At 43.9% G+C, this 12837-nt stretch overlaps 1 protein-coding gene across 1 annotated transcript in view; it reads left to right on the forward strand.

The window, feature by feature from the left end:
• The window catches only part of ANKRD55 (ankyrin repeat domain 55), a 198834-nt gene that overhangs the window by 97313 nt on the left and 88684 nt on the right, over nt 1–12837 (forward strand). Inside the window, exon 2 of the mRNA XM_077462703.1 lies at nt 5537–5659. Within this exon, the coding sequence (XP_077318829.1) occupies nt 5537–5659 (123 nt within the window). The remainder of the gene's footprint in view (nt 1–5536; nt 5660–12837) is intronic.

Genomic DNA, 12837 nt, shown 5'->3' on the forward strand with positions numbered 1-12837 from the left:
CGCGTATGACAATATGACAATTTTACAATAGCAGATTCATACATGATCCCACACACTTTCTCTCTTTATTCTCTCATTGTTTTATTCCTTCATCAATTCTTACCAGGTTTAGTAATTTTATAAATTTTAAACTTAATCTTATTTTACCTTACTGTGGTTACACATACAGGGCGTCTTTAAGGCAGGGCAAAATAGGCATCTGCCCTGGGACCCATCTTTGTTGTGGGGCCCAAAGCAGCTGCCGCATACTTGCCAACTATTCCAGTTCAAATTCCCTTGTCCCATTAAGTTTTAGTCCTGTGCTGTGTCCCGATATTTCAGTGTAAAGTTCTGTTACTAATGCTGCTCAGCTCTGCTCTATTGCCATGTACAGATGACTCACCTGCAGACCCTGGGTTTATATGTAAATAATCTGCATTGATATGTAAATAGCAGCTGCACTGATATGCAAATAGCCATGGACCAGCGGCATTGATATGTAAATAGAGGCAGCATTCATATGTATATCATGCCCCCCTGAGGTTATATACACCATCACTTCTGCTGAATGCTGGCCACCGGGGAGGTAAAGGGGCATGCTTGAAAGTCCTGCCTAGAACTGTGGTCATTAAGCCTAACATCAGACTGTTCTGCAAAGGTACCGTATATACTTGAGTATAAGCCGAGATTTTCAGCCTCTTTTTTGAGGCTGAAAGTGCCCCCCTCGGCTTATACTCGAGTCATCGCCGTCTGACTGCTCGATCAGCGTATCGAGCAGACAGACGGCGGACATACTACAATTCGAAAGCCGCGCCTCCGCCTGTGATAGGCGGAACACTCAATTTCCCAGCAGTCAGTGTTCCGCCTATCACGGACATCCGCTCATCCTCGTACTACGGACGAGGATGAGACGATGTCCGTGATAGGCGGAACACAGGCTGCTGGGAAATTCAGTGTTCCGCCTATCACAGGCGAAGGCGGAGGCGCGGCTTTTGAATTTTAGAATGGCCGCCGAGGCGCCGACGAAGAGCGGCGATCCTGGCAAGGCACGGGACGGAGGCAAGGCAAGGCGCGGCACGGGACGGGACGGAGGCAAGGCACGACACGGGACGGAGGCAAGGAGGCAAGGCACGGCACGGGACGGAGGCAAGGAGGCAAGGCACGGCACGGGACGGAGGCAAGGCACGGGACGGAGGCTCGGGACACAGGCTCGGGACACAGGTAGGCTGGACACACACACACACACACACACACACACACACACACACACACACACGGACACACACACACACACACAGGGATGGATGGAGACACACACACACAGGGATGGATGGATACACACACACACAGGGATGGATGGATGGAGACACACACACACAGGGATGGATGGATGGAGACACACACACACAGGGATGGATGGATGGATGGAGACACACACACACAGGGATGGATGGATGGATGGACACACACACACACAGGGATGGATGGATGGATGGACACACACACACACAGGGATGGATGGATGGATGGACACACACACACACAGGGATGGATGGACGGACACACAGGGATGGACGGACACACAGGGATGGACGGACACACAGGGATGGACGGACACACACACAGGGATGGACAGGCATGTCTCACCCTCGGCTTATACACGAGTCAATAAGTTTGCCAGTTTTTTTGGGGGTAAATTGGGGGCCTCGGCTTATATTCGGGTCGGCCTATACTCGAGTATATACGGTAAGCAAATTTGAGGTGAAACCCTTTTTCAAAATGACAGCACCGTGAATTGTGGTGCATGTGAATACGTACATCTCAGCAGATGCATGAGGGTGTTATTAACAATTAAAGGCAGTGCTGTGTATCTGCTAGTATGGCTCTGTGGCGTCAGGAAAGCGAATCGTATGCATTCCCGACACACACAAATGTGAAATTAGGCAAAATGTCTCAGTTACATTGATGGACACTGTAAATATTCTCATTACATTGGGGCTTGGTGTACAATACTTTCATTCACACTAGTGGCCAGTGTGAAGATCCCCCTTACATTGGTGGCCAGTGTAAATCCCTCCTTACATTAGTGGCCCCTGTGAATGCTCCTATTACATTAGTGGTCAGTGAAATTTCCCATTGCATTAGTGGTCAGTGTAAATCCCCATTGCATTAGTGATCAGTGTAAATCCCCATCACATTAGTGGTTATAGTAAATCCCCATTACATTGGTGGCCAGTATAGAAACTCCTCTTTATATTGGTAATCAGTAAAAAATCCAAACTTTAATTTATGGTCAGTTTCAAATCCTCCCTTACATTGGTAGTGCATGTAGAAACCCTCTTTAAATTGGTGGTGAGTGTAAATCCCCCCTTTATTGGTTGTTGATATAAAATCCCCCATTACATTGGTTGTTGAAGTAAAGTCCCCCATTACATTGGTTGTTAGTGTAAATTCTTCATTGCATTGTGTACATTTCCCTTTAAATTGGTGGTAAGCACAGAATTGCCCTTACACTAGTGGTCAGCATAAATCCTCCTTTACATTGATGGTCAGTACAAATCTCCTAGACAATGGTTGTCAGTGTAAATTCCCCCTTACATGGAGGTAATTGTATACTCCCCCTTACACTGGTGGTTGGTGTAAATGCTTCTGTTATATTGGTGTCAGTGTAGAAATCCCTCTTTATATTGGTAGGTGACACAAAATCCTCTGTTACATGGTGGTCAGTGTAAATCCCCCCTCACATTGGTTGTCATTGTAAATTCCCAATTACATTGGTGGTCAGTGTAGAATCCCCCACTATATACTTACCAAATATTTCCAGCTTTGCTCTTGATGAATTTGCCACAGTGTACTGCCTCCTAACTAATCCCATCCCCCACCACTGCCACTGATCCAAACAACCCCCTAGCATTGCCACTGATCACCCCCCCAGCATTGCCACTGATTCCAGAAGTACTAGAATCCCTAGGAGTTTTCTGTCTATTGATGGGTCCCCTCTGCTCCCATGTCCATGGTGTGCAGGCAGTGGGGAGATAATGTGCTATAACCTTAGCAACCAATCAGTGAGCATTAATGATTTGCACTAACCTCTTGCAACCAATCAGTAAGCATTAATAATGTGCAGTAACCTCTAGCAACCAATTTGTGAGTGGTAAGAATGTCTAGTAACCTCTAGAAACCAATCAGTGAGCAGTAGTGATGTACAGTAATCTCTAGCAACCAATCAACAAGCATAAGTCATCTTCTGTATCCTCTAGCAAATAATCAGCGATACATAATGTGTGCTGTAACCTCTAGCAGCCAGTCAGTGAGCGGTAATGATACACAGTATCCTCTGGCAACCAATCACATTCACTGCCTGATCTGATTCAGTAAACTGATTTTGAGTCTAGCTGCTATTTATTGTAGACTCAGAGCAGGTGGAGAGCAAAAATGGAAGGGGGGGGGGGGGGGACCAAGAAATAATGTTTGCCCAGGGTTCAATCAATATTAAAGATGGCCCTGTCCACATATGAGTTTAACCACTTCCCGACCGTCTCATGTAGATATATTTCGGCAGTTTGAAGATGGATATCTCGGTAACGACAGCAGCTGCTACCACAACTGAGGTATCCATCTTTAGAGCTGGGGGTTCTGTTTATGATAATGGTGGTCTCTGCAGCAGATTTGCCACCAGATCACTGTTATCAGCGGCAGGAGAGGTGCCACCCCCCTCCCACCGCTCTCCCACGCCCTCTGTGTGAGGGGAAGATGGCCCACACCCATCTCCATACCATAGGAGGGTAGAAGCGACCTCAAAACATCACTTTTTTTTCTCAAATATGAGATCTGAGGACTTTTTGACCCCAGATCTCATATTTAAGAGGACCTGTCATGCTTTTTTTCTATTACAAGGGATGTTTACATTCCTTGTAATAGGAATAAAAGTGACCCAATAATTTTTTTTAAAAACTGTGAAAAAATAAATAAAATTAACTACAATAAATAAGATTTTTTTTTTATGCGCCCCCTCCCGACGAGCTTGTGCGCAGAAGCGAACGCATACGTGAGTAGCGCCCACATATGAAAACGGTGGCCAAAGCGAGAGCAATAATTCTAGCTCTAGGTCTCCTCTGTAACACAAACCATGCAACCTGTAGAATTTTTAAAACGTCGCATATGGAGATTTTTGAGGGTAAAATTTTGACGCCATTCCACGAGCGGGCACAATTTTGAAGCGTGACATGTTGGGTATCAATTTACTTGACGTAACATTATCTTTCACAATGAAAAAAAAAATTGGACTAACTTCACTGTTGTCTTATTTTTTTTATTTCAAAATGTGTTTTTTTTTTCCAAACAAAATGCGCTTGTAAGACTTTTCTAGCAAAAACACATGTAAACACCTAAATTAAAAAAAGAGATTAGTCCTTAAAGTGGTGTTGCCACCAAAAAATAAAAAATTGTTTAAAACTCTTAAAAAAAAAAAAAAAAATAATTGGAAAAAAAAATGTTTTACTCACCTCTAAATTCCTCTTGCTAGGGGGTCCCTCGTAGTTTGCCTTCTTCCTTGCCCGGGCTGGTGACATCACTTCCCCTCCCGCCGCACAGTCATCTGGGACCTGTCACGTGTCCCAGATGACTGTGCGGCGTATCACAGCGCCCTGCGCCGCTCGCGCATTCGCAGTGGGTGCTCGGCTGTGAAGCCACAGCCGGGTGCGCACAGTAAGAATGACGGCACCGCGAGCGGAGCGGGGAACGAGGGGGGGCTTCGTTCCCCTGCATCGCTGGACCCTGGGACAGGTAATTGTCCGATTATTAAAAGTCAGCAGCTGCAGTATTTGTAGCTGCTGACTTTAAATTTTTTTTTTTAGGGGGCACCCCACTTTAAGTGGCATGTAACAAGCATTGGCTCAGTGCTCCTTTGTGATCTATGCACTTTATACCTATTGAACCAAGAAGTTGAGCCCTGGATCTATACACAACTATTTAGGATAAGATTGACGATTTTATTGTATTGTGATTTACATGTCTTGACAATTGTGACATTATAGATGTGGTGTATTGCGATTGATAGGGATTAGTCCAATGCCCAAAGAGTCAAAGCAAAGAGCTCACGGCTGTTCAGTGGCACTACACAACGCAGGAGTTGAGTGTTTTTTGGAGATTCCTCTTTCCATCTCATGGATGGAGGAATCAGTTTTTTTTTTTATTGAAACTAAAATAAATGACCCATCTATTACAAGCTTCATACTGTGAATATACTTATAGATGGAAAAAGCACACCGATGACCTCATCAGTTTGTTGCTTTTCCTTTGCTGTCCCATGAGCAGGCTAGAATAAGAAAGATAACAGGACAATATAATTTCTGCATGTGTTTACTTGTGTTGTCGCTCATTATTACCATTATTTCAGAGGGTTTTTTTTTTTTCACATGTGCACATAGATAATTACAGCTGGAACTGGAAGGTAGGACCTAGGCCTTGGGATTTCGGTTTTCTGGCAATCTACTTTTACTGTATAACTTGCTTAAATCATTTTATAACAATTGGCCTTTCCGGTTTCTGTTTCAAGGTGATTCAGCAGAAGAGATTGACTTGAGTGTGGTATATCAAGCGTCAGCGAATGGTGATGTCAACACATTGACTGCAATAATCCGGGAAGATCCTTCCATTCTGGAGTACTGTGACAATGAAGGTACTGAGTGTGTCCTGGGGAATGTCAGAGGAGAGTGTGGTGGTGAGATATATTATAGAGAGACTAAAGCTGGGCAAAATTCATAGGAAAGGCATTACGGAAATTCATACGAAAAATCTCAGAACATTTGAATGTCATTATGATTAATGTCAAATGTCAACGTTTGTTCCAGAAAAAATGTCCATCCTTGAAAACGAATGTCGATTTGAGCCACTAATGATAAAAAAAAGAACAAACTTTCTTAGAACATTATTTTTGTTCGAAATTCTTCCCATATATGATCAGCCTAAAGGTGCTCATAGACATTAGAGAACAGCATTCCTATCTGGTTGGATGAGATGACAATCCAATGTCCATTGGGCAGCACATGACAGCCCCAGATAAACACAATTGTTTTCGTCAGACTCTCCCTTCCTCCTTCATTGCAGTAACTTGCAGTGTGTGTGTGTGTGTGTGTGTGTGTGTGTGTGTGTGTGTGTAAATAGGGTGTTCTTGTGTTGTAAGAATCTGGTGCAGAATGCAGTGTGTCTAATCATGTATTTACAGGTGACAATAGACAGTTTTATTCATTAGAAGGGATTTTATTTTTTTCTAAGCTGAAATGCCAGCTTTGTTAAAAAAGAATAAGGCTCCATTCGCAGTTGTGTTATGTGTTGTGCGACTTTGGACATTAAAGTCGCATGACAAGTCCCCTTCTTTTGAATGGCACTTGTTCAAAAAGGTGTGACTTAAAGTTGCAGCAACTTTGAAAAGTTGCCTGCACTACTTTTGTATGATTTTTGATGCAATTTAGATCCATTGAGCAGAGGCATTGCTAGGTTTGCAAAAGATCTGGGGCTAGAGCCTATAGCAGCGGTTACCAAGCTTTCTGCAGGCCCAGTGGGGGGGGTCGGTCAAGCCGGTGGTAAGCAATTTTTCTTGGGCAAAGGCTGGTGTTGGCGTTTCAATCATCATGGCACCATGGTTGATATGGTGTGAGGGAGATCAAAGAGCATTGTTTCTATTATTACATTCTAATATATAATGAAGTGGTTCAGTTCACCATAATGCAGAATCAGTGGTAGCCCTTGGCATGTCACTTGCCACATCTCCTGCCACCAGATGCAGCTTGTCACTTGCCACCGTCACCTGTCACCGGATGCAGTTTTTTAACTTGCCACCGTCACCTGCCACCATTTGCAGATTGTCACTTGCCACGTCACCTGCCACCATTTGCAGATTGTCACTTGGCACGTCACTTGTCACGTCACCTGCCACCATTTGCAGATTGGCACTTGCCACCATTTGCAGATTGGCACTTGCCACGTCATTTGCCACCACTTGCAGATTGGCACTTGCCACGTCACTTGCCACCATTTGCAGATTATCACTTGCTACTTCACCTGCCACCTGATGCGGATTGTCACTTTCCACGTCACCTGCCACCATTAGCAGATTGTCACTTGCCACATCACCTGCCACTAGATGTGGGATGTCACTTGCTAACTGATATGGATTGTCACTTGTAATGCCAGCCAGTGCCACCAAATGTGCATTGTCGCTGCATTGGTGGCAGGCTGGCAACACTGGTCCATTTAGTGAGTGCAGGAGAGCGGAGATGCGGGGCAGACAGTGAGAGATGATGTCATCTCTGTGCTCCCTGCCGCACCTCTGACATTGAAGAGGCCCATGCTGTGAGGGCAAAAGAGCTGATGTGTGGCGGGCAGTGAGAGATGATGTCATCTCTCTGTTCCCCACCACACATTGCTCCCACATTGAAGTGGCCTGGCTGTGAGGGCGGAAGAGTGGTGACATGATGTCATCTCTGCTTGTCTGCCTGCTCATCTCTCTCCTCCACCTCTAATGCAGCCCGTCTGCCTGCCGCAGCTGCGACCTGCTGGTTAGGCAGGGACCCTACGGCAAGAGACTCAGGGCTATGGGCTCCAGATGCGGGGCTACAGCCTCCATAGCCAACCCATGGCGACGGCTATGCCATTGAGTATAAAGTTGGATCAAAGTCGCACGCGCTAATGTGAATGGAGTCTAAATAAATAAAATCTACTTTATACATTATAATAATTTTAGCAAATCGTTAATTCTAATTTCTATATACTTTTGCATGGAGATATTGCAAACAGAAATGGACTAGTGATCATTTCTAGAATGGGAGCTTCTGTATAGAATATTAAAGTGGTGTTAAAGCGGGGTTCCACCCTAAAGTGGAACTTCCGCTGATCGGAACCCTCCCCCCCTCCGGTGTCACAATTGGCACCTTTCAGGGGGGAGGGGGGGTGCAGATACCTGTCAAAGACAGGTATTTACACCCACTTCCGGGCATAGACTCCCACGGGAGTCTATGCCTCTTCCTGTCCCTGCGCGCTGTCTGCTGGGACACACACGGGTCCCAGAGACAGCGTGGACAATTCCTATTGCGCTGCGTGACTCGCGCATGCGCAGTAGGGAACCGGGAAGTGAAGCCGCTTCGCTTCACTTCCTGATTCCCTCAACTAGAATGATGGCGGCAGCAGCCGAGAGCCGAGCGATCGATCGGCCTCGGCTGCCGGCATCGCTGGACCCCGAGACAGGTGAGTGTCCATTTATTAAAAGTCAGCAGCTGCAGTATTTGTAGCTGCTGGCTTTTAATATTTTTTTCCGCAGTGCAGTCTCGCTTTAAATCCAAAAGCAAACATTTATTTTATTGCAGCTAAATATTTCTTGTGATGGCTGCATTGATTTTGTTTTTAATCTTTCCTTCTATTTTCACCTGGTGATCCAGCCAATAAGTCTGTTCTTTTTTAAAAGAAGGAGCTCTCAAGCAGAATGTATCAGAGAAATAATACAAATCATTTACACTAGCAGGGGTACTTACAATGGTCAGCTTTTATTTATCTACAGTGGGTATACAAAGGAATCACCCCCTTTTAAAATAATCACATTTTGTTGCTTTGCAGCCTGATATGAAGACAGACAGGTGTCAGATCACATTTTGCCTAAATATCTCATGCGATCCGGAAACTGTCAATTCACTAGACCAGTGATGGCGAACCTTGGCACCCCAGATGATTTAGAACTACATTTCCCATGATGCTCATGCACTTTGCACTGTAGTTGTGCATCATGGGAAATGTACTTCCAAAATATCTGGGGTTCCAAGGTTCGTCGTCACTGCAAAAGACCATTTTTGCGGTATTTACCGAAAAATGCTGAAACTGATCAGTAAATACCACACAAACAGGCATTAAAATCCATTCACAGAAGGAAATAAATAATTAAATGCATATGGAAATTAAGTAGTTGTCCAGGCATGCAGTATTTGTGGAATGTGTACTGGTTGTTAAGGAGCGGGCAGCCTTCTGCTCCTTAACACCTAGTAAACATCATGGTTGTGAAGGCGCTTGCGGCTGCCGCATCCTTAACAATGCATACCAGGCCCTTAAGCCGCGTACACACGGGCGGATTGTATGGCCTACTTAGTCCGTCATACAATCCGACGGACAGTCCGTCATACTTTCGAATGAACGGACTTGACCACACACGGATGCACAAACAGTCCGTCGAAAGCTTGCGCGATGACGTGTACAGCACGTACGACGGAACTAGAAATAGGAAGTCCAATACACAGCAATGCAACCTTCCGCCGTGTAAATCCTTTCTGAGCATGCCCCATTCTTAGTCCGTCGAACTAGCCTACTCACGAGCGGATTGTCCGCTGAAACCAAAGTATGACGGACAGTATTACGGAAATTCCGAAATACTTAGTACGCCAGACTGCACGCTGAAAAAGTCAGCTGAAGCCCACACACGAGCGGACTGTCCGCTGAAATGTGTTTCGACGGACTAAGTAAGCTATACAGTCCGCCCGTTTTTTTAAATGCCGTGGAGTCCACACCCCCCCCCCCCTCTAAAATCTATACCAGACCCTTATCCAAGCATGCAGGTCAGGAAAGGGAGGGACAAGTGAGCGCCTCCTGAAGCATAGGCCAGGGCTGTGCGGGTCTGTGGGCCAGGGGCTTATCACAATCTGGAAGCCCCCTTTACTAGTGGGGAAGCCTCCTGACAGCTGCTCCTTAACCGGTTCCCGACCGGCGCGCGCCGATATACATCGGCAGAATGGCACGGGCAGGCATTTTGGCATACAGGTACGTCCAATCTTTAATGCTGCCCTGCCATCGCGAGCGCGCCGCTTGCGTGCCGCTCGCGTGTCGGTCGGGACCCCCGTGAGTCCGGTCGCGGGTCCCGTGGACTCGATCGCGCACGGGCATACCCGTGATTGTCTCACGGGGCGGCTGAATGGAGAAATGCAGTTGTAAACAGCATTTCCCCGTTCTGCCTAGCAACTAGTGACGCTGATCTCTGCTCCATGTGATTGGAGCAGAGATCAGTGTTCACTAAATGAAAGCCCAGCCCCCCACAGTTAGTAACACACTCCTAGGAACACTTAACCCCTACACTGCCACCCACTGGTTAACCCCTTCACTGCCAGTGTCATTTACACAGGAATCACTGCATTTATATAGCAGTGATTGCTGTATAAATGACAATGGTCCCAAAAATGTGTCAAAAATGTCCGATGTGTCCGCCATAATGTTGCAGTCACAATAAAAATCGCTGATCACCGCCATTACTAGTAAAAAAAATGATTAATAAAAATGCCATAAAACTTTCCCCTATTTTGTAAACGCTATAACTTTTGCGCAAACCAATTTAATAATCGCTTATTGCAATTTTTTTTACTAAAAATATGTAGAAGAATACGCATCGGCCTAAACTGAGAAAAAAAATGTTTTTTTATATATTTTGGGGGGATATTTATTATAACAAAAGGTAAAAAATAATGCGTTTTTTTTCGCACTATATTTGTTTATAGCGCAAAAAATAAAAACAGCAGAGGTGATCAAATACCACCAAAAGAAAGCTCTATTTGTGGGAAAAAAAGGATGCCAATTTTGTTTGGGAGCCACATTGCATGACCGCGCAATTGTCAGTTAAAGCGACGCAGTGCCGAATCTCAAAAAGTGGTCTGTTTGTTGTCTGGTCTTTGACCAGCAAAATGGTCCAGGGCTGAAGTGGTTAACAACCATGTTGTTTAGTGGTTGTTAAGAACGCGGACAACTGCCCGCTCCTTAACAATGCCGACTCATTAATGTTACTAAATATGCCAGCCAGTGCCATGCGTTAAATAACCTCACTAAAAGTAAATTGAGTGCATGTTCTGACTTTAGCTCACTTACAATATTTTCTGGATTGCATTAGCAATTCACTTGTTGTCTAGAACTGCTGTTTAAATCTCTTTGCAGAAATTATGTTTGCAGTGTGTTGTAGACACTGTGATTCATAACAATCAAACAGATTGGTATTCAGTTTAAATGAGATGACAAATCACTTGTGCTGTTTTGTTACCTTAGGAATCTGATTCACCAGACCCAGCATTAGAACTCCCTCCAGAGATCGCACGACCTGCGTCTTGATTACTCATTTTTACAGACTAGAACAGCATGATAGGATTATAGTACAGTGGTACTTATCATCCAGATTACATCAATGTTTGCAGATTGTTCAGCAATAAACTGAACAATAAATGTCTGCAAACACATAGGATTGGATTACTATAAATGTTATATTGGTCATCATGAACTATTACATCACAAATATATAAAGATTTATTTAGCGTAAAAAGTAATGTGTCATAGAACTAATCAAACAATAAACATTAAAACTAAACTACAGGTTTATATAAAACCACAGTTGATTCAGTTATATGTTTGATAAAGAAAATAAATGCACAACTGTACAATGTATCTGTATTATCTATTATGTCTCTTTTCTTCCCTAATCTTTTCTATCGTAGGATTTTGCCATAATATATTATTAATCTCTTGATAGCATGGGTATGACCATTATAGCAATATTTTGTATCATTGGTAACATCGTTGTTTTTAAGGTTGTATCATGTATGTTGTAGTTGCTAATCTCGGATTAATACAAGTTTCTTTTCTCTACAATAGTAAGTTTAACCCTTTCATGACTAAGCCTATTTTTGACATTTGGTGTTTACAAGTTAAAATCCACATTTTTTGCTAGAAAATTACTTGGAACCCCCAAACATTTTATATATATATATATATATATATATATATATATATATATATTTTTTTAGCAGAGACTCTAGAGAGTAAGACGGTGACTGTTGCAATATTTTATGTCACACGGTATTTTGCGCAGCGGTGTTTTAAACGCAACTTTTTGGGAAAAGGGACACTTTCATGAATTTAAAAAAAACGAAGCAGTAAAATTAGCCTATTTTCTTTGCATAATGTGAAAGATAATGTTACGCCGAGTAAATAGATACCAAACATGTCACACTTTATAATTGCACGCACTCGTGGAATGACAACAAACTACGGTACCTAAAAATCTCAATAGGCTGCGCTTTAAAAAAAAATTCCGGTTACCAGGTTAGAGTTACAGAGGAGGTCTAGTGCTAGAATTATTGCTCTCACTCTGACAATTGTGGCGATACCTCACATGTGTGATTTTAACACCGTTTACATATGCAGGCGCGACTTCCGTATGCGTTTTCTTTGCTTTGCAAGCTCGCGGGGACGGCGGGCGCTTTAAAAAAAACATTTTTCTTATTTATTTTATTTATTTTAAAATTAATAAAGTGTTTTTTGTTTTGTTTTTTAATTTTTGATCACTTTTATTGCAATGTAAACATCCCTTGTGACAGTAATTGGTGGTATTCTTTATGGAGGGATCGGGGGTCTAAAAGACCCCCGATCCCTCCTTTACACTTCAAAGTATTCAGATTGCCGTTTTTGGCGATTCTGCATACTGTATATATTTTTAAATCCGGCGCCATTGGCAGCCAAGTAAACGGGAAGTGACGTCATGACGTCGCTTCTGTGTTTAAGTTCCTCCCCAGCCGCCGGAGGCATCGAATTCGCCATCTGTGCTCCCGATTGAACGGGAGCCCTGGTAAAAGCGGACGTCCCCTCCCGCTCCTCCGGGATAACAGCCTGCAGGTGCGGGCATCATCCCGGTATAACCCCCGGAAGCCGAGTATGCACATCTGCATGTGCTCGGCGGCAAGGGGTTAAATAAATTAGATTGTTATCCCTTTTCGCACAAGTATCATTCGTTCTTACTTTTATGGGTTGATTCATATAGATAAAAGGTTTTTATGACACTTATGCTAT

The sequence above is a fragment of the Lithobates pipiens genome, unplaced genomic scaffold (assembly GCF_037356315.1).
Source record: "Lithobates pipiens isolate NorthernLeopardFrog02 unplaced genomic scaffold, aLitPip1_a1.2 Scaffold_3, whole genome shotgun sequence".
Taxonomy (NCBI): Eukaryota; Metazoa; Chordata; class Amphibia; order Anura; family Ranidae; genus Lithobates; species Lithobates pipiens.